The following is a 22,725-nucleotide window of genomic DNA, read 5'->3' as shown; positions in this document are numbered from 1 at the left end:
ATAGTTGTAACGCAACACAGGACAGAGCAGCGCATCGCGGCTGTTTCTCTCCCCCCTCCGTTCCAAGCACAGATGGACTCGTCCGTCTGAACAAAGCTCGTCGCTTTCCGTGGTGCTAACGTTGAAAAGAAAAAAGAAACCGCCGCTTTTTTTACATAGATTTGTAATGCATAGTGACTTGAGTTTATTGATAACATTGATGTAGTTTATATTTTAGTTTTTTTTATCAGTTTACTATATGGTATTCATTATATAGTGTAGTGTATACCCAGTTACTTTATTTTAATAGGTCAACTTATTGAATAATATATTGAGTACATTTATTATATTGATGTAGTTTATACTTAATTCTTTCACATCGGCTTATTGTATGATAGTTGGGTAGTTACAGTTCTTTAGCGTCAATATACTAAATGCCTCTGTTGATATGTAAGCTCTGACTTTAACATAGCCACTTCCGTGACCAGTTACATGCTAATCCCTCACACTAACATCAGGCTAATCTCCCAGTTACATGCTAATTTCTGCTAATCGAACACATTAACACAGCTACTTCAATGCTAAATTCTTCTGTTGATATGCAAACTCCTTTGTCAAGGCGCTCTGCTCCTCCAACCCAGATTAAAAGACGCTGCCAAGCTTAGCAGCGTTCATTGAAGCGCTGTCGTCCCGACAGTTCTGTTCCTTCACCTGAAGAAGGCTACTTGTGTTGTGGCCGAAATGTCATGAGAATTTTATTTTATTTTTATTATTTTATTTCCATTCTACGTGACTTTACCGAAAGAACCAAGAAGATGACTATAGTAGCAACGACTAACTGTATAGTAGTATCTGCTGACTCTATAGTAGTATCCACTGACTATAGTAGTAACTACTAACTCTATAATAGTATCTACTGACTGTATAGTAGTATCTACTGACTCTAGTAGCTACTGACCGTAGTAGTATCTACTGACTTTATAGTATCTACTTACTGTAGCAGTATTGACTGACTGTAGTGGTATATACTGACTGTTTTAGTATCTACTAACTCTATATAGCAGTATCTACCAATTCGATATCAGTATCTACTATGTGGTGGTATCCTGCTATGACTACAGCAGTGCATACTGATTGTGGTGGTACCTGCTGTTACTACAGCAGCGCATACCGACTGCATTGGTACCTGCTATGACTACAGCAATGCATACTGTGGTGGAGCCTGCTTTCACTACAGCAGTGCATACTGACTGTGGTGGTACCTGCTTTCACTACAGCAGCGTATACCGACTGTGGTGGAACCTGCTTTTACTACAGCAGCGCATACCCACTGGTGGAACCTGCTTTCACCCCGTGAATTTATTGAAACGTCAGCCAATTAATGAGTATTGGCTGAAGCAGGCATACTGCTGCACACCATGGTTTCAACGTTTCCTTAAAATTACGTAATCTTGCCCATGGATTCATTGCCGTATACGTTTTGCCTTCGGAACATGTTTCTTTATTGCCTTCGTATGAATGTCGTTGCATTACTTTTTAAGGACTTTTTATTCCTATTTGCCGTATATGCTCGTGTTACTCTGACGAAGTAATTGTTTGTTCTGTTACCCAATTAACAAACGTGATCATTGAGGGTTAGATATATGAATCCATGAAGCCTTAGCCAATTGATGAGTATTTGCTGAAGCAGGCGTACTGCCGCACACCCTTATTCCAAGACATTTAGTTAATTATATAATTTTGCCGATGAATCTATTGACATATACTTTTCCCTTTGGGGTATAATAATTGCTTTTATTGCCTTTTGTATGAATATCGTTGCATGAATTTTTAAGGCCTTTTTCCTCTCGCCGTGTATGCTCGCGTACTCTGAGGAAGTAATCGATTGTTCTGTTACCTAGTTAACAAACGTGATCATTGAGGGTTAAATGTATGGATCAATGAGGGGAACATCTCCAGGAGTACTGTTGACAATTTCAAGCATAAGAATTTGCATATTAGAGTGTTAAGGTTTTGTTTAGAAATTAAAACTGCTTAACACAGAAGTTTTGAGTGTTACTTTCCTAAGTTCATGCTTAATAATCTTAATTATAAGAACTGTATCCTGCGGTGAGATTTGAATTTGGAGACCTGACATACCACTAATACATTAACCGGTAATTATTAAAGCGAGAATAATTGTATTATACTGATCGATAATACGAACCTAGACAACGAAGCTGAGCTTAAACTGGCATACTGACAGCACACCTGCATACCTTCATATACAATTAATTGTATGATCCCGATTGATGATAAGTCCCTGGGCAACGAAGCAAAGACTAATTATCATAATTGCCCGCATTAGCATAATCGCATACATTCGCATAAATGTATACGATTGTGTCTCTAAGTAGCATACTTTATGCGCATAATTACATCAACTAACATAATTTCGGACAATTACGCATATTCCCAAATTTCATTAAAATGTTTTATCTTTTCATTAAATTTTCATACCCGGCATATACAACAGTGGGGGCTGCTATGATTACAGCAGTGCATACTGACTATGGTTACCTGTGTAGTGGATTAACACGCGCATACAGGGTGGGTTGTAAAGACGCGCGAGTTGTGGACAGTGGGGTCGTGTCGGGCGGGACAGGTGCGGCATGGGGGAACGGTAAAAGGGAGACGGCCCAATTAAGTTGGTATGAAATGCATGGCGGTGATTGGCCGGGCGGTGTTGTCAGGGGCAGAGTGGCGCCGCATTGTCGGGAGATGGGGGGTGATAACGACAGGTGCCAGGGACACGAGGCGTCGTGAGAACGCCGCTTAATGGTAGTTGATGAGGACGGGGATATATTCGGGGACGAGAGAGTGGAGTTGAGTTGTCGCTGGGACTGGAACGGAGCAGGTCGGGGGGAGATGGAGAGAAGACATGAGAGACAGAACAGGCTAGCAGTGGAACAAGAGACAAGACAGACAAGGAGGAACGCATAGAGATAAGACAGAGACCGGGAGAGACAGGGAGAGACAGAGGGAGACGGAGACGAGATAGAGACAGAGAGAGATCGTGAGAGGCAACGAGAGATGGCGAGCGACAGCGAGATACAGAGTGAAACAGAGATACAGAGTGGAACAAAGACAGTGAGACAGAGAGACAGAGTGAGACAGAGATACAGAGTGGAACAAAGACAAAGTGAGACAGAGTGAGACAGAGATACAGAGTGGAACAGAGATACAGAGTGGAACAGAGACAGAGTGAGACAGATACAGAGTGAGACAGAGATACAGAGTGAGACAGAGAGACAGAGGAGACAGACAGAGTGAGACAGATACAGAGTGAGACAGATACAGAGTGAGACAGAGATACAGAGTGAGACAGATACAGAGTGAGACGGATACAGAGTGAGACAGATACAGAGTGAGACAGAGATACAGAGTGAGAGAGATACAGAGTGAGACGGAGACAAAGAGAGACAGAGATACAGAGTGAGAGAGATACAGAGTGAGACAGAAAGAGAGAGACAGCGACGGAGGAGACAGAGGCAACGAGGAGAGACAGCGAGAGACAGGGAAGGGAGCGGAGCGAGCGAGGCAAGCGGAGCGAGGCGAGCAAGCGGCGGCGAGCGAGAGAAACGATGAAGTCACAGGTGTTGAATGTGGAGAGTTTGTAATAAAAGTGGTGTCGGAGAAACGAAGGAGTCGTCCGTGTGAAGTCGACCACTACACCTGCTATGATTAAAGCAGTGCACGCTGAGTGTGGTGGGAGCTGCTATGATTACAGCAGTGCATACTGTGGTGGTATCTGGTTTCATTACAGCAGTGCTTACCGACTGTAGTGCTTGTTCCTGTATGATTACAGCAGTGCATACTGACTGTGGTGGTACCTGTATGATTACAGCAGTGCATACCGACTGTGGTGGTACCTGCTATGATTACAGCAGTGCATACTGACTGTGGTGGTACCTGTATGATTACAGCAGTGCATACCGACTGTCGTGGTACCTGCTATCACTACAGTAGTACATGCTGACTCTATAGCAGTATTTATCGACTCTATAGCACAAAGTACTCACCTGACAGCGTTCCGTGGTGAGGCCTAGTCCCGTGCAGAGCCCGTGGCCTCGCCTAGATTGTCCAACCGGAGGAGCTGACACATTGCCAGACTGGGGGCTGGGCCGCTACCCCCGCCCCCCCTACCATCTCCCCGCCAGAGCTACAATAATACTACAATAATACTATCTAAGCGCTATAATATTAGTATGTATTGAGCCTACAGTAGTAAGTGCACACATTGGGGTGGGGGGGGAGAGAAGAGGACATGACACTTGGATGAATTTACCTCTGTTGCATGTATTTTTTTAGCATTTTGAACGCGAAATCCCCCCCACCCTCCACCGATGACGCGCGTGCGTTGCTAGGGGCAATCCCCGTGCAGCTTGAGCGGGGGGAGGAAGTAAATAAAGAAAATCGACCTACATTGTTAATTAAACTATTTTAAAGTTTACGGATGGGAAAACGGAATAGCCCGTGCCCACCGCGGGGCTTAGGGCGTGCTGCCCCACTGTTTGAGAGCCAAATCCCTCGCAAGCGCGCCGTGCGCGGAGACTTTTATATCTAAGATACTAAGGCTAAACACAACCGAGGAATGCACTTTTTGTTGAAAAATGCAGCTGTCAAAATTGTCCAATCTTTGCAAAAAAAAAAAGGCATAGGTTAGTATGCCGATTTTCTGTTTGGGACGTGAACATTTCATAGTGAAATTTTCCACTTTGAATCAAATACATAGCATACTAAGGCTAAATACAATGGAGGAATGAACTTTTTGTTGAAAAATAAAGCTGTGAAAGTTTGGCCAATTTTTCCAAAAACGGCATAGGTTAGTATGCCGAATTTATTTTATTTACTTAAAAATTTCATGGTAAAATGTCCCACTTTTAACGTAATATAAACAAAATGTAGGAATTCACTTTTTCTTGGAAAATCTAGCTTTGAAATTTTTGGTCAAAAGCGGCATAGGTTAGTATGCTGATTTTATTTTTGAGACGTGAAAATGTTATCGTAAAATGTCTCACTTTTAATGTAATATATAGCATATTATTGCTAAACAATAGGGAGGAATTCACTTTTTCTTGGAAAATGTAGCCTCGACCCAATTGGTGCTCGACCAGATGATGCCAAAAGGCGTACAGCTCAAAGACAATGCACTATCAAAGTAATGAGGGCTGGGGGTGAGCATCTACATCATTAGACCTCCTTTGCCAGTACCAAAATATAATAATAGGGGTTTTCCCCTTTTTTTCTGGCAACAAAATTGAAACCTTCTTACGAGGATTCATGTTTGCATTAACCACAATACCTGCAGTCAAAATGCAGGCTTAAAAGAAAGGCGTTCCTTGAGGTGGACCAATCAGTTTCAAGGACAATGCATATATTATCATAATGTTTTTTGTTTGCATTTTGACTGCAGGTATTGTGGTTAATGCAAACATTAATTCTTGTAAAAAGGTTTCAGTTTTGTTGCCAGAAAAAAGTGGAAAACCCCTATTTTTATAACCCTAAACCTGTAACCCTAACCCTATAACCCTGAACCTTAAACATTAACCCTATCCCTAACCCAAACTAATCCTACCCCTAACCCCTTCCACTAACCTCTAACCATAACTTCTAACCCCTAACCGCTAATCCTACCCTAACTCAACCTTAACCCCGAACCATAACCCTAACCCTAACCCCTAACACTACCCCCTAACCCTAACCCCTAACTTCTAACCCTAACCCCTAACCCAACCCTAACCTCTAACCCTAACCCTTACCCCTAAACGTAAATCCTAACCCCTAACCTTACTCTAACCCAACCCTAACCTTTAACCCTAACTCCTAACCCCTACCCCTAACCCCTAACTCAAACCCCTAACCGAAACCCTGAGCATAACCCTAACACTTAACTCTAACCCCTAAGCCTAACTCTAACCCAATTTTGTCCAAAAACAGCATAGGTTAGTATGCCGATTTGGTTTTTTAGCCTAAAAAAGTTATGCAAATTTTATTTTTGGGACGTGAAAATGTCTTCATGAAATATCCAACCTTTATAGTAATATACGGCATACTAATGCTAATCAAAAGGAGGAATAACTTTTTCTTAGCTATGAAAATTTGGCCAATTTTGGCCAAAAATGGCATTGGTGAGAATGCCGATTTATTTTTGGGACCTGAAAATTGCATCGTGAAATGTCCCACTTTTAATCTAATATATAGCATACTAAGGCTACATACAATGGAATAATTAACTTTTTGTTTGAAAATTAAGCTGTGAAATTTGACAAATTCTGGCTAAAAACGGCATGGGTTAGTATGCCCCTTTGCTGATTTTTTACTTCAAAATTTCATGGTGAAATTTCCCACTTTCTATTATTACACGCTTTAAATTAACTCTTGTATCCTCAAATCTTGTAACTCAAATTTTACCCACTTCCCAATGTGGTATCGACTGCAAACTTGGTAAACTTATGTCATACTGATGACAATACTATATTATATCATAAAAAGATATATATTTTTTAAATTATTTTTTATATGTTATGTTTCGCTCAACTGACGTTGGCTGTAAATCACCACGGTCCCTTAAGTTGTGGCAAGCTTCGGGTCCACTTCCTGGAGTCGTGGAATTCTACCATTACTAGTACGGTACATTTCATTAAAGCGTGTTATTAAAAGTTTTTTTTATCACTTATAATGTAATATATCGGCTCTTCAGGCTAAATACAACTGAGGAATGCACTTTTTGTTGAAAAATACAGCTCTAAAAATGTCAAATTATAGCCAAAAATGCCAATTTTCTGTTTGGGATGTGAACATTTCTCAGTGAAAATTTCTACTTTTAATCTAATACATAGCATACTAAGGCTAAATACAATGGAGGAATTAACTTTTGTCGAAAAATAAAGCTGTGAAAGTTTGGCCAATTTTGGCCAAAAACGGCATAGGTTAGTATGCCGATTTTATTTTTTACTTCAAAATTTCATGAACTTTCCCACTTTTAATGTAATATATAGGCTACTCAGGCTAAACACAACTGAGGAATGCACTTTTTGTTTTAAAATACAAGCTGTAAAAGTTAGTTCAATTTTAGCCACAAACGGCAGAGGTTAGTATGCCGATTTTCTGTTTTGGAACGTGAACATTTCATCATAAAATTTTCCACTTTTAATCTAAAGCTATGAAAAATTGGCTATGTTCGTTTAAAACTGCATAAGTATGCCGATTTTCTTTTTGGGACGTGAAAATGTAATCGTGAAATTTCCCACTTGTAATCTAATACATAGCATACGAAGGTTAAATACAATGGAGGAATTAACTTTCGACGACAAATAAAGCTGTGAAAGTTTGGCCAATTGTGGCCAAGAACGGCATAGGTTAAGTATGCCGATTTGATCTTTTTACTTAAAAATTTCATGCATGAAATTCCCCATTTTTTAACATAATATACAGACTACTCAGGCTAAACACAACCAAGGAATGCACTTTTTGTTGAAAAATAAAGCTAGGAAAATTGGACCAACTTTGCGAAAAATCGGCATAAGTATGCCGATGTTTTTTATGGGCGTGAAAGTTTCATCGTGAAAAGTCGCCACCGGTGTGCTGGCGAGCCAAGCCACAACATCTACAAAGTGCTGTTCATAGCGAGCAGCACCCGTGGAGGTCGTCACGGCACACGAGGGGGTGGGTGGCCAGCACCACGCCCGGCCGCCTTTGTCTCCCTAGTGGCGATGTTTACACACCGCACCGGGTACTCGTTTGAGGCCGAGTCGACGTAGGGGAGGCTCAGGACCGGTTCAGAAAATCGTCACTGGCGGTGTTGGCCACGAGCGGGAATGGAACTCGGCTGGTCGGGTGCGGAGCGCAGCGCTCACCACGTCACTGCCGCTCCCCTTGTCAACAAACTTGAACTCTGACACCGCTCTCTGACGTCAACGCTCAGCGTGACCTCATCGGCGTCAAACGCGAGGGGGACATGTGCCTCGCAAGTGACGTCATGTCACCCACCCTGACCACGGCGCTCTTGAGCGTGACGACACCTCCGCTCGGCCGCTGCCGATATGTTCCAGTGCCAATCCTTATTTGGGCAAAGCCACGCCCGGTGACTGGCGTCTCATTAACATAATTTATTTGTCAAAGCCTTCGCGAGTTTCGAGCCGCTCATCGTGGGAGGGGAGTGTTGTCGTACTCCGCAAGTGACGTCATGTCACCTGCTGCCGCGTGACGTCGCGAGGTAACAGGAAGTTGCCACTCCGCCTTGGCACTTAAATCCGAGGTGAGAAATTCTCATCGCGGTTGTGGTGGTGGTTGTTGTGGTGGTGGTGGTTGTTGTGGTGGTGGTTGTGGTGGTTGTTGTTTACCGAGGTAGAGCCTCGCTCTCTCTCTCGTAGGGATGTCAACTGAGTAGCAGCGAGCATGGAAGCGATGTCCAGGTTGGAATTTTACAACGCGGGGCCTTGCCTCCTGCCCTCGCCTGATCGCATTTGCTTCAATTCTCTTGCTTAAAGTTTAATTTCTCTTCACACGGCTGGCCACTTTGTAACTTTGTTTTATTTTAAATAATCACAGTTTTTTATTTAATTTTACTTCCAGGCCAAGCCCGCGTTGAGCTGCTATACCGCTCTTGTTTTCAGAAGCGACCTGCCCACAACAACAACAACAACGAGGTGAGGCTTGTCAACAGGGTGGTGGTGTTCACTCTAGACGCGTGGCGGTGTTCACTCTAGACGCGTGGCGGTGTTCACTCTAGACGCGTGGCGGTGTTCACTCTAGACGCGTGGCGGTGTTCACTCTAGACACGTGGCGGTGTTCACTCTAGACGCGTGGTGGTGTTCACTCTGCATGTGGAGTGGGGACAGCCGGAGGATCCGGAGGGAAATCCATGCGACCACGGGAAGAGAGAGAGAGAGACACACAAACTCCAAATATCCAGCAGGCGTCAGGATCGGGATCGAACCCACGACTTCCTGTATGCCAATAGAGGTTGTTAACATCTCACCACTGAGAGAGAGACAGGCAGCCTCGGCGATGTTGATTGATCATCAATGAATTACTTGGTGGAGTGAGGAAGCATTAATATTGAGCAGGTGAAGGTGGCCAGGCGTGGGTCTGGACACACCACCACCTGTGAACCATGCCAGTGTGTGACTGTCAAGTTTGTGTTTTCACTAAAGTCTATTAACTCTGAACACGGAGGTTATATCACAACAATAGTTTGTTTTTGTTTTCCTCTGGAACTCTTTGTAAGAATAGAAACAGTCAACACGGCACACACATGCAGCTGAAGTCAGATCTGTTCATCCCAGCATTCATGGACATCGTGAGCCTGGCTGGCTTCACACCTCTAAGTTGCGATTGAACATTCATTTATGCATTTCTGCATGACACAAATATTTTTATTTTCAACACATTTTGCGATGTCAGCTGGATTTAGCTTTTATTAATATTTATTTTGTAGCCAGACAGCCGAAATTGTGTGCTCGGAGTTTTGGGTTAATATTTATTTTGAAGATACTAGGGCTTCCAGGCACGTTTATAACCATTTGCCCTCTCATTGTGTGCCATAACAGCCCGTGTTATGAATTTGAGAAACTTTTTCACTGTACCATGAATATATGAATAAGTATAGACGTGTAAGTCACGTGTTACTGTGTATATATGCATTCCTCTGTATGGATATATTTTTTTTCTGTCTGCAGCTGACGCTTCCTCTGTAGCTTCCTCTGGAGAATGTCTGATGGAGCAAAGGCACTCGGCACAGCTCCGTACCACAAGGCATCAATGCGACCGGTGTGCATTCAGCACGGATCGTCCTGCACATTTGGCACGGCACCAGAGAATTCACACAGGAGAGAAACCCTTCAAGTGCAGTGTGTGTGGGAAGGAATTTGCATGGTCATCTGCTTTTAAAAAACACCAGAGAACACACACAGGAGAGAAACCCTTCAAGTGCAGTATGTGTGTGAAGGCGTTTGCACGTTCATCTACTCTTGTAACACACCAAAGAACACACACAGGAGAGAAACCCTTCAAGTGCACTCCGTGCGGGAAGGCATTTTCAGATTCTTCTACTCTTCATGTACACCAGAGATCACACACAGGAGAGAAACCCTTCAAGTGCAGTGTGTGTGGGAAGGCATTTACACGTTCATCTACTCTTGTAGTACACCAGAGAACACACACGGGAGAAAAACCCTTCAAGTGCAGTGTGTGTGGGAAGGCGTTTTTACATCCATTTGCTCTTAAAAAACACCAGAGAACACACACAGGAGAGAAACCCTTCAAGTGCACTCCGTGCAGGAAGGCGTTTTCAGATTCTTCTTCTCTTCATGTACACCAGAGAACACACACGGGAGAGAAACCCTTCAAGTGCAGTGTGTGTGGGAAGGCGTTTTCAGATTCATCTACTCTTGTAATACACCAGAAAACTCACACAGCAGAGAAACCCTTCAAGTGCAGTGTGTGTGGGAAGGCATTTTCACAGTCATATACTCTTGTAATACACCAGAGAACTCACACAGGAGAGAAACCCTTCAAGTGCAGTGTGTGTAGGAAGGCATTTTCACAGTCATCTACTCTTGTAATACACCAGAGAACTCACACAGGAGAGAAACCCTTCAAGTGCAGTGTGTGTGAGAAGGCGTTTTCAGATTCATCTACTCTTCATGTACACCAGAGAACACACACGGGAGAGAAACCCTTCAGGTGCATTCCGTGCAGGATGGCGTTTGCACGGTCACCACATCTTCAAAGACACCAGAGAACAAACAAGCATCTGAAGATCCACAAGGAGTGGAGTCTGAAATCAGCTTGTGAAAGTCAAAGTGCTGCAATGAGCCCGTCCCTCATGAAACAAGAACCGGAAGAAAATCCCAGCTTGGACACTTTGAAAGGTATCAAGGTGAAATATGAAGAGGTGAAGGTGAAATGTGAAGTGATGGTGAAGAGCGAAGAAGTGAAGGTAAAATGTGAAGATGAAGATTCAACTCCAAAATCGGACCTTCACATCGATGGAGGCAACGTGAAGCAGGAGAAGTATTCTGACTGTGAGGCAGAGCGAGGCAACTCCCAGCAGTTTGTGGAAGTGGAGGTGTGGGTGGACTTCCTCCGAGACAATACAAAGTCAAATGGAGACCCGGTAGATGTGTAAGCTTGAGACGATGTCGCTCGAATAGATGCACCTTTGTCACAGGCCTTTAATGACAATAATGTGAAGTTGAACACTCAATTCCTGGGTTCAACCTGCAGGGTAAGAGCGGCCAGTCTTTGTGGACCCGTGGGTTGGGTAGATCTCTAACCAGGAGTGAGAGCCAATAAGCTCCCAAGCATTCACTATGTTCTAATAATTGCATTTAAATGGTGCTTGCTTAATTGCCTTTGGCAATTCGGAGTTTTGTATCGTATCTCGTTTCAAACACTCGAAGAGCATCCCAAGTAGCAGCTGCCCCTGTGTGGCACAAGGTGGTGGCCCTGCACCGGCCTGCATGTGGACAAGAGCCTGTCAGTAGGGGGCGATGGTTGATGTGGCATCTTAGTTGTGGAGTTTGTAGGTAATGTTTAGAATTTGATCAATTTTGACCCAGACGCCAGCATGCAATGACCTACTCGTTTTAAATGGCGCAATAGTATGTTGTACATACACTGTTAAGCAGACGGTAGTAATAGCTTCTTGTTAATACGATGTAACCTGATGCAGTATATTTCAGTGCAGTAATTAAATTTTGTTAGACTGTTAGTAATTTAGAATAAATACTTGTCTGTGTGCGTACATGTAACAGTTTGTCTATAAGGGTCAAACACTGATTAAGTGATGTTAGGACAAAGTGTGTGTTTTGGAAGTAACCTGTACAGATAACTCAGGTGAGACCAGTTGTTCTTGTGATACAGGTCAAAGGGTATTTTTGTGTTTTCAGGAAGCGTCTGCCTCTGGAGCAACTCATTGTTTTTGCAATAGGGAGCACACTCGGATCATTAATCAGTTACAAGGCATACCACTTAAAAGTTACACGTAGAGGAGATACATTCTCTACAACACGGATTATAATTTTGTATTACGTGTTGACGTAGATTTTGTCTAACTAGGACTAGAAATGCTCCTTGCTGATTAACGTCTAGATGTTAACAACCATGGGTTGAAGCAAGCCTGACCGCCTATGGCATTGGGCCAGGAAACTCACGAAAAAAATTGCACACTAACGACACATTCACGCCAGCTCCCGATCCTCCGTTTTGAAGTTTTAAAATGAAACAACTTTGAATTGTATTTTTTTTGCAATAGATAATTTTATTTCTTAATTAAAAGCTTATATCATTTTACATCTGGAAGACTTAATTGAAAACGACATTTCATGTGAATTTTCTCTCGTCGTGAAGTAGATGGCCTTGCCAGGGGTTCGGTTCGATGCGGACTTTCACCTGGTTGGGATCGCGGGATCGAGATAAGGCGACACAGAGCTGGCCGTGCGAAAAGACCGCCGTCTGCAGATCGATTCCAACGTGATCGAACGTCTGTCCCTGCGCCTCCGTCGTTCATGCAGGTGGCTAGTAGGTTTACAGCACCCCCTGCATGAAAGCGACAAAGTGCAGCGTTCATCACAGATGAAGTTGCGTGCTTATATAAAAGTATAGCCAGTGGGTTTTCAAAGTACCTTCGTCTTACTGAAATCAATTTTGCGTGATCCCACCGCATTAAAACAATGCTCAGCTGAGCGGGGCGAGCCACGGTGGGGGGTGGGGGTCACCTTATGTGACAATGTCTGGATATTTTCACCTGAGGACGACCGCTCGTGTTGCGATCAAAAAGTCGTGATTTATTTTCTACCTACGTGACTTTACCGAAAGAACCAAAGAATATGAAAGACGTCTTGTCTGCTGATCTTGTTCATAGCTGTTTACATCGATATCCCACATTGCTTACACGTACACACCACACAATGAAATAAATAGAAACTAGAACGACTTCCTGGGATGGGCAAAGATCGAGGAATCTCTTTCAATGGAGCGAGTTAAGTGTGTTCAACATCTCTCTGTCCGTCTGTGTCTCTGTTCGCCTCTGTGTCTCTCTCTGCCTGTATCTCTGTCTTTGTCGTCTCTGTCTCTGTGTTCCTCTTGTCTGTGTCTGTCCGCCTGTCTTGTCTGTGTGTGTCTATCAGCGTCTGTCCCACCGTAATCAACGACTGTCAGTAGCAGCACGCGCCCGTTCAGCTCCCACGGCTACACGCCACTCAAACTTGCTCCCAACACAAAGACAAAAATCCCCCGTATAGTCTGCAAGGACATTGCTCTTATCCACCACAGCTTTACCGACCGGGAACGCCGATGAGGTTGAAGGTTGTTAATACAGAACTTTATTCGTGTCAGGAGAATGCCAAACAACATGGAGTAGCTCTTCAGAGAAAAAAAAAGCCCTTTACGTATGTGTATGTAGGAAGGTACAATCGTGCGTGTTTGCAGTGGAACGCAATCCTTCTGTTCGTACACTGCTGTGTATGTACACTGCGTTGTATGTCTGTATCTATGGTCACCCCTGTATATGCACACTCGTGTGTGAATGCACACCGCTGTATATATATACAGTTGTGTTAGGATGCACACTCGTGTGTGCATGTCTACTCGGCCATGTTCTTTTTAAGGAAGGAAATGGTAGCAATAGTGTACGATCAGTCATCTTTAAATACAAATCAGGACTTTATTAATCTGCAACAATTTCAACGTTAAAACTCGCATAAAAATCTTTATTAATTCGCTTTTTCAAACAAGTTAAGGAACTATGAAAATAATTTCACTTTCATTAATTCAACAGTCATGAAATATTCCCAAAATAAAACACGTGAACGTCTTTATCCTTCCCAATTGACGTCCTTGTCGACTGAAGCCATTTGTCCACAAGTCCAAGCCATCATACACAGGAACGACGAACGCACATTCCGAAACAGCCACTTTGAAGTAGTTTTCTTAATTAAACGATAAAGAAAATTGAAGAAAAATGTTTAAAATATATGGCAACGTTATGATCACAGTCTTTCTCCCACTTTAGCTCAACAAGACTACTTAGTCACGAGAGTAAAATCAGGAATTGGACCACCTCACAACCACTGTGGATCACACCACATCAACAAGTAATCCGATATGACCACAAAGCACCACCTTAACGTGACGAAGTCTAGAAGGAACTTCAACACTCAAGTAGCTGTGAGAAGATGACAACACGTGGCACCTTCTACCATAAACACCACACATTTAACAGTGCCGATGATACAACCACCAGACAAAGCAACGCATCTATCGAAGTATAAAATTGTTGTCATCCTGAAATAAGGGAACACTTCTGGAACTTAAAAGGAAGACTTTTTTTTTGAACACACCATAGAGCATTCACAACATCACTAGAGCTTGGAGTACTGGAAATCACGGAAGTAATAATGTGTACCAAATTGATTGATCTAACAGAGACACAAACATGCACGTTCCAGGACTTCAAGAGTTAACAGAAGTACTCAATACTTTGACCCTCCAGCCACTCCAGCAGCCATTTCTCAGTATCCACCTGCATGGGGTCGAAAGAGGAATTGTCGTCAGGGCTCATTACATCCAGCAATCTCTCAGGATCCAACTGCATGAGGTCGAAAGAGGAATTGTTGCCAGGAGTCATTACATCCACTACATCCAGGCATCTCTCAGGATTCAAATGTATAGGGTCGACAGATGCATTTTGTTCAGGACTCACTGCAGCACTTTGCATTACACCTTTTGATCTCACTTCCCTCTCATTGCGGATCTTCGCATGCTTGTTCGGGGTGATGAGCTTATCCTCTCCAACGGAGAACAATTGAATGGCTTCTCGCTAGTGTGTGTTTTCTGGTGACTGTTAAGAGTTGATTTCACCGCAAGGGGGCGAGGCAGTGCATATACTGTTCATCACCCACAAGATGGCCCCGATGATGGCAGCCTCGGCCGGTTGGTGTGCCCTGTTTTGTCTTGAGAGGGGCCTGCTGTTCAATACACTCGTGTTGGTGAGAGAGGCCTGCTGTTCAACACACCCGTGCTGGTGGGAGAGGCCTGCTGTTCAGCACACCCGTGTTGAGGGGCCTGCTGTTCAGCACACCCGTGCTGGTGGGAGACGCCTGCTGTTCAGCACACCCGTGTTGAGGGGCCTGCTGTTCAGCACACCCGTGTTGAGAGGCCTGCTGTTCATCACACCCGTGCTGGTGGGAGAGGCCTGCTGTTGAGGGGCCTGCTGTTCATCACACCCGTGCTGGTGAGAGAGGCCTGCTGTTCAGCACACCCATGTTGAGGGGCCTGCTGTTCAGCACACCCGTGCTGGTGAGAGGGGCCTGCTGTTGAGCACACCCGTGCTGGTGAGAGAGGCCTGCTGCTCAGCACACCCGTGTTGAGGGGCCTGCTGTTCAGCACACCCATGCTGGTGAGAGGGGCCTGCTGTTGAGGGGCCTGCTGTTCAGCACACCTGCGCTGGTGAGAGAGGCCTGCTGTTCAGCACACCCGTGTTGAGGGGCCTGCTGTTCAGCACACCCGTGTTGAGAGGCCTGCTGTTCAGCACACCTGCGCTGGTGAAAGAGGCCTGCTGTTGAGGGGCCTGCTGTTCAGCACACCCGTGCTGGTGAGAGAGGCCTGCTGTTCAGCACACCCGTGTTGAGAGGCCTGCTGTTCATCACACCCGTGCTGGTGGGAGAGGCCTGCTGTTGAAGGACCTGCTGTTCATCACACCCGTGCTGGTGAGAGAGGCCTGCTGTTCAGCACACCCATGTTGAGGGGCCTGCTGTTCAGCACACCCGTGCTGGTGAGAGGGGCCTGCTGTTCAGCACACCCGTGCTGGTGAGAGAGGCCTGCTGCTCAGCACACCCGTGTTGAGGGGCCTGCTGTTCAGCACACCCATGCTGGTGAGAGGGGCCTGCTGTTGAGGGGCCTGCTGTTCAGCACACCTGCGCTGGTGAGAGAGGCCTGCTGTTGAGGGGGTTGCTGTTCAGCACACCCGTGCTGGTGAGAGAGGCCTGCTGTTCAGCACACCCGTGTTGAGGGGCCTGCTGTTCAGCACACCCGTGTTGAGAGGCCTGCTGTTCAGCACACCTGCGCTGGTGAAAGAGGCCTGCTGTTGAGGGGCCTGCTGTTCAGCACACCCGTGCTGGTGAGAGAGGCCTGCTGTTCAGCACACCCGTGTTGAGGGGCCTGCTGTTCAGCACACCCGTGCTGGTGAGAGAGGCCTGCTGTTGAGGGGCCTGCTGTTCAGCACACCCGTGCTGGTGAGAGAGGCCTGCTGTTCAGCACACCCGTGTTGAGGGGCCTGCTGTTCAGCACACTCGTGCTGGTGAGAGAGGCCTGCTGTTGAGGGGCCTGCTGTTCAGCACACCCGTGCTGGTGAGAGAGGCCTGCTGTTCAGCACACCCGTGCTGGTGAGAGGCCTGCTGCTCAGCACACCCGTGTTGAGGGGCCTGCTGTTCAGCACACCCGTGTTGAGAGGCCTGCTGTTCAGCACACCTGCGCTGGTGAAAGAGGCCTGCTGTTGAGGGGCCTGCTGTTCAGCACACCCGTGCTGGTGAGAGAGGCCTGCTGTTCAGCACACCCGTGTTGAGGGGCCTGCTGTTCAGCACACCCGTGCTGGTGAGAGAGGCCTGCTGTTGAGGGGCCTGCTGTTCAGCACACCCGTGCTGGTGAGAGAGGCCTGCTGTTCAGCACACCCGTGTTGAGGGGCCTGCTGTTCAGCACACCCGTGCTGGTGAGAGAGGCCTGCTGTTGAGGGGCCTGCTGTTCAGCACACCCGTGCTGGTGAGAGAGGCCTGCTGTTCAGCACACCCGTGTTGAGGGGCCTGCTGTTCAGCACACCTGTGCTGGTGAGAGAGGCCTGCTGTTGAGGGGCCTGCTGTTCAGCACACCCGTGCTGGTGAGAGAGGCCTGCTGTTCAGCACACCCGTGTTGAGGGGCCTGCTGTTCAGCACACCCGTGTTGAGAGGCCTGCTGTTCAGCACACCTGCGCTGGTGAAAGAGGCCTGCTGTTGAGGGGCCTGCTGTTCAGCACACCCGTGCTGGTGAGAGAGGCCTGCTGTTCAGCACACCCGTGTTGAGGGGCCTGCTGTTCAGCACACCCGTGCTGGTGAGAGAGGCCTGCTGTTGAGGGGCCTGCTGTTCAGCACACCCGTGCTGGTGAGAGAGGCCTGCTGTTCAGCACACCCGTGTTGAGGTGCCTACTGTTCAGCACACCCGTGCTGGTGAGAGGGGCCTGCTGTTCAGCACACCCGTGCTGGTGAGAGAGGCCTACTGTTCATCACACCCATGCTGGTGAGAGGGGCCTGCTGTTCAGCACACCCGTGCTGCTGAGAGGGGCCTGCTGTTCAGCACACCCGTGCTGGTGAGAGGGGCCTACTATTCATCACACCTGTGCTGGTGAGAGAGTCCTACTGTTCAACACACCCGTGCTGGTGCGAAGATGGGGCCGATGATGGTAGCCTCAGCCGGTCGGTGCGCCCTGTTTTGTCTTGTTTTGTCTGTCAATTCAGTGTTTTGCCAAGATTTTCGGAGTTCTCTAACAAGAGACGAACTTTTAAATATCAGGGAAACAACTCCTGTGGATTTAATTCCTACTTTTCTGCTTCCAGCGGCAGAATTAGTAGGCATTCTAGTCAATGCCGCGCTAGGCTTTGCTCAAGCAGCGAAACGCCGCCCAAGGGGTAAACGGTCGGGGGCTCTAGTGCGGCTACGTAGACGCGAGATCCGAACAGTGCTTCCGAGCTTTTTCCTCTCCAACGTACGTTCACTGTACAACACAATGGATGAACTTCAGCTACTGGTGGTAAAAAACAAAGACTTTCTTTCAGCTTCTGTTTTGTGCTTCACAGAAACATGGCTGTGTGATTTGATTCCGGACACCTCGTTACAACTAGCAGGATTCCATCTTGTAAGATCGGATCATGACATAGCGCTCTCCGGCAAGACGAAAGGCGGTGGTATTTGTTTTTACATTAACAGTGGCTGGTGTGTAGATGTCACAGTGATTCTGCAACATTGTTCTCCACTCCTTGAATCAATTTTTATAACCTGTAAACCGTTTTACTCGCCTCGCTAGTTCGCGTCGCTCATTTTGGTCGGAGTTTATTTGCCGCCTTGTCCTCAGGTTAAAGAGGCCCAACGCATGCTCGCCGATCAGATTCTGAGTGTGGAGCGAGCAAATCCAGATTCGTTGGTTATCGTACTTGGCGACTTTAACAAAGGTAATCTCAGCCACGAACTCCCCAAATACATACAATTCATTAAATGCCCAACCAGAGAAGGGAACACTCTGGATCACTGCTACACTACAGTCAGTAGAGCCTACCACGCCGTCCCCCGAGCAGCACTAGGACACTCTGACCATGCCATGGTCCACCTGATTCCTGCATACAGGCAGAAACTAAAACTCTGTAAAGCTGCTGTGAGGACATCTAAACAGTGGACCAGTGAGGCTGTGGAAGATTTGCAGGCGTGCTTAGACTGTACTGACTGGGATATGTTCACGACTGCTACCAATAGTCTGGATGAACTCACAGAGGCTGTGACGTCCTACATCAGCTTCTGTGAGGACTGCTGTATCCCAACACGTACCAGGGTGAACTTTAACAACAATAAGCCCTGGTTCTCAGCAAAGCTCAGAAGGTTGAGGTTGGAGAAGGAGGAAGCGTTTAGGAGTGGAGATAGAGACAGATTCAAGGAGTCGAAGAACAGGTTTAGCAAAGCGGTGAGAGAGGCTAAACGACTGTACTCAGAGAGACTAAAACACCAGTTCTCTACTAACGACGCTGCTTCTGTCTGGAGAGGGCTCAGGCAGAGCACCAACTACAAACCCAGAGCCCCCCACACCACTAACGACTCCCGCCTAGCCAACGACCTGAACGAGTTCTACTGTAGATTTGAAAGACAATTGGACTGTCCTGAACCACCCCTTCCCACCCAAGAGGCCCCACCCCCCACCCATACTACAGAGACGATTCTCTCCTTTCAGGAGGGAGACGTTAATAGACTTTTCAAGAGGCTGAATCCACACAAAGCAGCCGGGTCGGACTCTGTCTCTCCAGCCACCCTCAGGCACTGCACTGACCAGCTGTCTCCGGTGTTCACCAACATCTTTAACACCTCCGTGGAGACATGCCATGTACCAGCCTGTCTCAAGTCCTCCACCATCATCCCTGTGCCCAAAAAGCTAAGGCCAACAGGACTAAATGATTATAGACCGGTCACCCTTACCTCTGTGGTAATGAAGTCTTTTGAGCGCCTGGTCCTGGCACACCTTAAAGCCATCACAGACCCACTCCTGGACCCCCTTCAGTTTGCCTACAGAGCCAACAGGTCTGTGGACGACGCAGTTAACATGGCCCTCCACTTCACCCTAAAGCATCTGGACGCCCCAGCATCCTGCGCCAGGATCCTGTTTGTGGACTTCAGCTCTGCCTTCAACACCATCATCCCTGCCCTGCTTCAGGACAAGCTCTCCCAGCTGAACGTGCCCGACTCCACCTGCAGGTGGATCACAGTCTTCCTGTCTGACAGGAAGCAGTGGGTTAAGCTGGGAACACAAATCTGACTCCAGGTCCATCAGCACCGGAACTCCTCAGGGCTGCGTCCTTTCCCCACTGCTCTTCTCCCTGTATACCAACAGCTGCACCTCCAATCATCTGTCTGTCAAACTCTTGAAGTTTGTGGACGACACCACCCTCATTGGGCTGATCTCTGGTGGGGATGAGTCTGACTATAGGTGGGAAGCTGACAACCTGGTGACCTGGTGTAGCCAGAACAACTTAGAGCTAAATGCTCTAAAGACAGTTGAGATGGTTGTGGACTTCAGGAAGAATACAGTGGAACGCAATCTTTGTGTTCGTACACTGCTGTGTATGTACACTGCGTTGTATGCCTGTATGTATGTACACCCCTGTATATGCACACTCGTGTGTGAATGCACACCGCTGTATATATATACAGTCGTGTCTACTCGTCCATATTCTTTTTAAGGAAGGAAATGGTAGCAATAATGTACGATCAGTCATCTTTAAAAACAAATCAGGTCTTTATTAATCTGTAACAATATCAACGTCAAAACTCGCGTCAAAATCTTTATTAATTCGCTTTTTCAAACAGTTAAGTAACTGGGAAATTTATTTCACTTTTATTAATTCAACAGTCATAAAATATTCTCAAAATTAAACACGTGTACGTCTTAATCCTTCCCAATTGATGTACTTATCGACTGAAGCCATTCGTCCACAAGTCCAAGCCATCAAACACAGGAACAACGAATGCACATTCTGAAACCGACACTTTGAAGTAGTTTGTTTTATTAAACAATAACAAAATAAAGAAAAATATTTTAAATATCGGGCACCCTTATGATCACAGTCTGTCCCCAACTTTGGCTCAACAAAACCACTTAGTCACAAGAGTAAAATCAGGAATTGGACCACCTCACAACCACTGTGCATCACATAACATCAACAAGTAATCCGAAATGACTACAAAGCACCACCTTAACGTGACGAAGTCTAGAAGGAACTTAAACACTCAAATAGCTGTGAGAAGATGACAACACGTTGCACCTTCGAACATTAACACCACACATTTAACAGTGCCGATGATACAACCACCAGACGAAGCAACGCATCTATCGAAGTATAAAATTGTTGTCATCCTGAAATAAGTGAACACTTCTGGAGCTTAAAAGGAATTCCATTTTTTCCGGACACATCATAGAGCATTCACAACATCGCTCTAGCTTGGAGCACTGGAAATCACGGAAGTAATAATGTGTACCTCATTGATTGATCGAACAGAGACACAAACATGCACGTTCCAGGACTTCAAGAGTTAACAGAAGTCCTCAAAACTTTGACACTACAGCCACTCCAGCAGCGATTTCTCAGCATCCACCTGCATGGGGTCGAAAGAGGAATTGTGGTCAGGGCTCATGACATCCAGCAATCTCTCGGGATCCAACTGCATGAGGTCGAAAGAGGAATTGTTGCCAGGAGTCATTACATCCACTACATCCAGGCATCTCTCAGGATCCACCTGTATAGGTTCAACAGATGCATTTTGTTCAGGACTCACTGCAGCACTTTGCATTTCACCTTTTGATCTCACTTCCCTCTCAATGCGCATCTTCGCATGCTTGTTTCGGGGTGATGACCGTGTCCTCTCCAACGGAGAACAATTGAATGGCTTCTCACCCGTGTGTGTTTTCTGGTGTCTGTTAATAGTTGATTTCCGCGAAAATGCCTTCACACACAGAACAATGGAATGGCTTCTCGCTTGTATGGGTTTTTTGGTGACTGAAGATTTGATTTCCGTGAAAATGCCTTCCCACACACAGAGCAATTGAACGGCTTCTCGCCCGTGTGTGCGTGGCACTGTGGAGAGTTAATCTGCTCCATGTGACTGATTCCACAGAGCAGAGTAACAGTCGCGGGTGTTGTTGAGAGTTAACGGCGCCCTCTAAGCTGCGTGGCTCAAATCGCCAAAAAGCAAACTCTCACGAACGTCCAACCGAGACACAGTAACGTCTCGTAAGTCGGACTACACACGCGATTACCAGGTTATCCACTCACAAAGACACTTACTTGTTGATGCACGGTGTATCGATGACCCTGTAACCCGTCTAAAGAGATCGCCACGAACTCTCCCGAAGCAAAGTCGCCAACCAGTCACCAAGCAATCGTGCTCGCCAGTCTGGGTCTCGCAGGAAAAGGGTAATCTGCAGAGCGATGAGTCGAGCGTCTATCCTCAGAAAAATCCCTCTCAAAATGGTCTTGAGGTCTGATTTTAAGCCACTTATAACTTCCCTCTCGCATCCAAATCCTTTGTTCTCGACTTGGCCTATCATGGACTTTGCATTCAGTTGTTAATTTTTACATTAACAATCCGCATATCAATCAACGTAGCTTAGCTAATCTGGCACATTGAACTTAAACCTGAATAAGTATGTACATCCCACTGCATAATTTAATGCTTCTGTTTGAATAAAGATGTACATTTCCATGCAATATTCTGTGCTTCCTGTTAATTTGCTAATATTCACCCCGCAATGTCCTCTACACTGCTGTAATATTTTCAGGATTTAAAACCGATACACAGTCTGAATTATCAACATAAAGATATAGAGTTTTATTTGGATTAACATAACGTACCGCAAAAAAATCAATCATACATTTTTAGTCTTCAGTGTGTATGTATACTCTTGTGTATGTGTTCAATATTTCTGCACGTGTTTTATATTTTGGACGTGTTTTTGTTACGGTAATTGCATTGAATTTGGAGGGTTACCAGCAACCTCGCACCAGTCCAGAGACCTCGTGGGCCGCTGTGGTGGCTACGAGACTTCCCACAAGGACATTGCTCTTATCCACCACAGCGTTACCGACCGTGAACGCCGATGAAGTTGAAGGTTGTTAATACGGAACTTTATTCGTGGCAGGGGAATGCCAAACAACATGGAGTGGCTCTTCATCTGAGAATGAAAACCCGTATAAGTATGTGTATATGTATGCAGGTACAATCGTGCGTGTTCGCATTGGAACGCATTCCTTGTGTTCGTACAATGTGCAAACTAATAACATGCACATAATTATTCAAGAAGATGCCAATCCATATTCAAACGGAAGTGAACAATGATGCAGTGAAATGCACATTCCTACTTAGGCTTAAGCACAATGGCCACATGAGCTTAGGTATGTTGATAGATATGAGGAGCGT

General features: G+C 46.0%; 1 protein-coding gene and 1 long non-coding RNA gene across 3 annotated transcripts; one reads left to right on the top strand and one right to left on the bottom strand.

The window, feature by feature from the left end:
- The first annotated feature begins 8,129 nt into the window (after positions 1-8,129).
- LOC116936939 (uncharacterized) lies at positions 8,130-12,318 on the top strand. Of its 2 annotated transcripts, XM_076057914.1 has the most exons (4): positions 8,130-8,278; positions 8,596-8,669; positions 8,822-8,985; positions 9,702-12,318. In XM_076057914.1, the coding sequence occupies exon 4, from the start codon at positions 9,740-9,742 to the stop codon at positions 11,150-11,152; it is 1,413 nt and encodes a 470-aa protein (XP_075914029.1). In that variant the 5' UTR covers positions 8,130-8,278; positions 8,596-8,669; positions 8,822-8,985; positions 9,702-9,739; the 3' UTR covers positions 11,153-12,318. The 2 variants fall into 2 exon arrangements, with proteins under 2 accessions (XP_075914029.1, XP_075914030.1); XM_076057915.1 differs by lacking the exons at positions 8,596-8,669; positions 8,822-8,985 and having other exon boundaries at positions 8,154-8,278.
- Positions 12,319-14,370: 2,052 nt separating this feature from the next.
- Positions 14,371-21,690, bottom strand: LOC142907926 (uncharacterized). Its single transcript, XR_012931396.1, has 2 exons — positions 21,594-21,690; positions 14,371-14,548 (listed from the first exon to the last, which is right to left on the bottom strand). It is a non-coding gene; the product is annotated as an uncharacterized LOC142907926 (long non-coding RNA).
- Positions 21,691-22,725: the final 1,035 nt, after the last annotated feature.

The sequence above is a fragment of the Petromyzon marinus genome, chromosome 85 (genome assembly GCF_048934315.1).
Source record: "Petromyzon marinus isolate PM22_M1 ecotype Great Lakes invasive population chromosome 85, UKy_Petmar_22M1.pri1.0, whole genome shotgun sequence".
Taxonomy (NCBI): Eukaryota; Metazoa; Chordata; class Hyperoartia; order Petromyzontiformes; family Petromyzontidae; genus Petromyzon; species Petromyzon marinus.
Note: the sequence above shows the minus strand (reverse complement) of the source record. Positions and strands in the feature narration are given on the sequence as shown.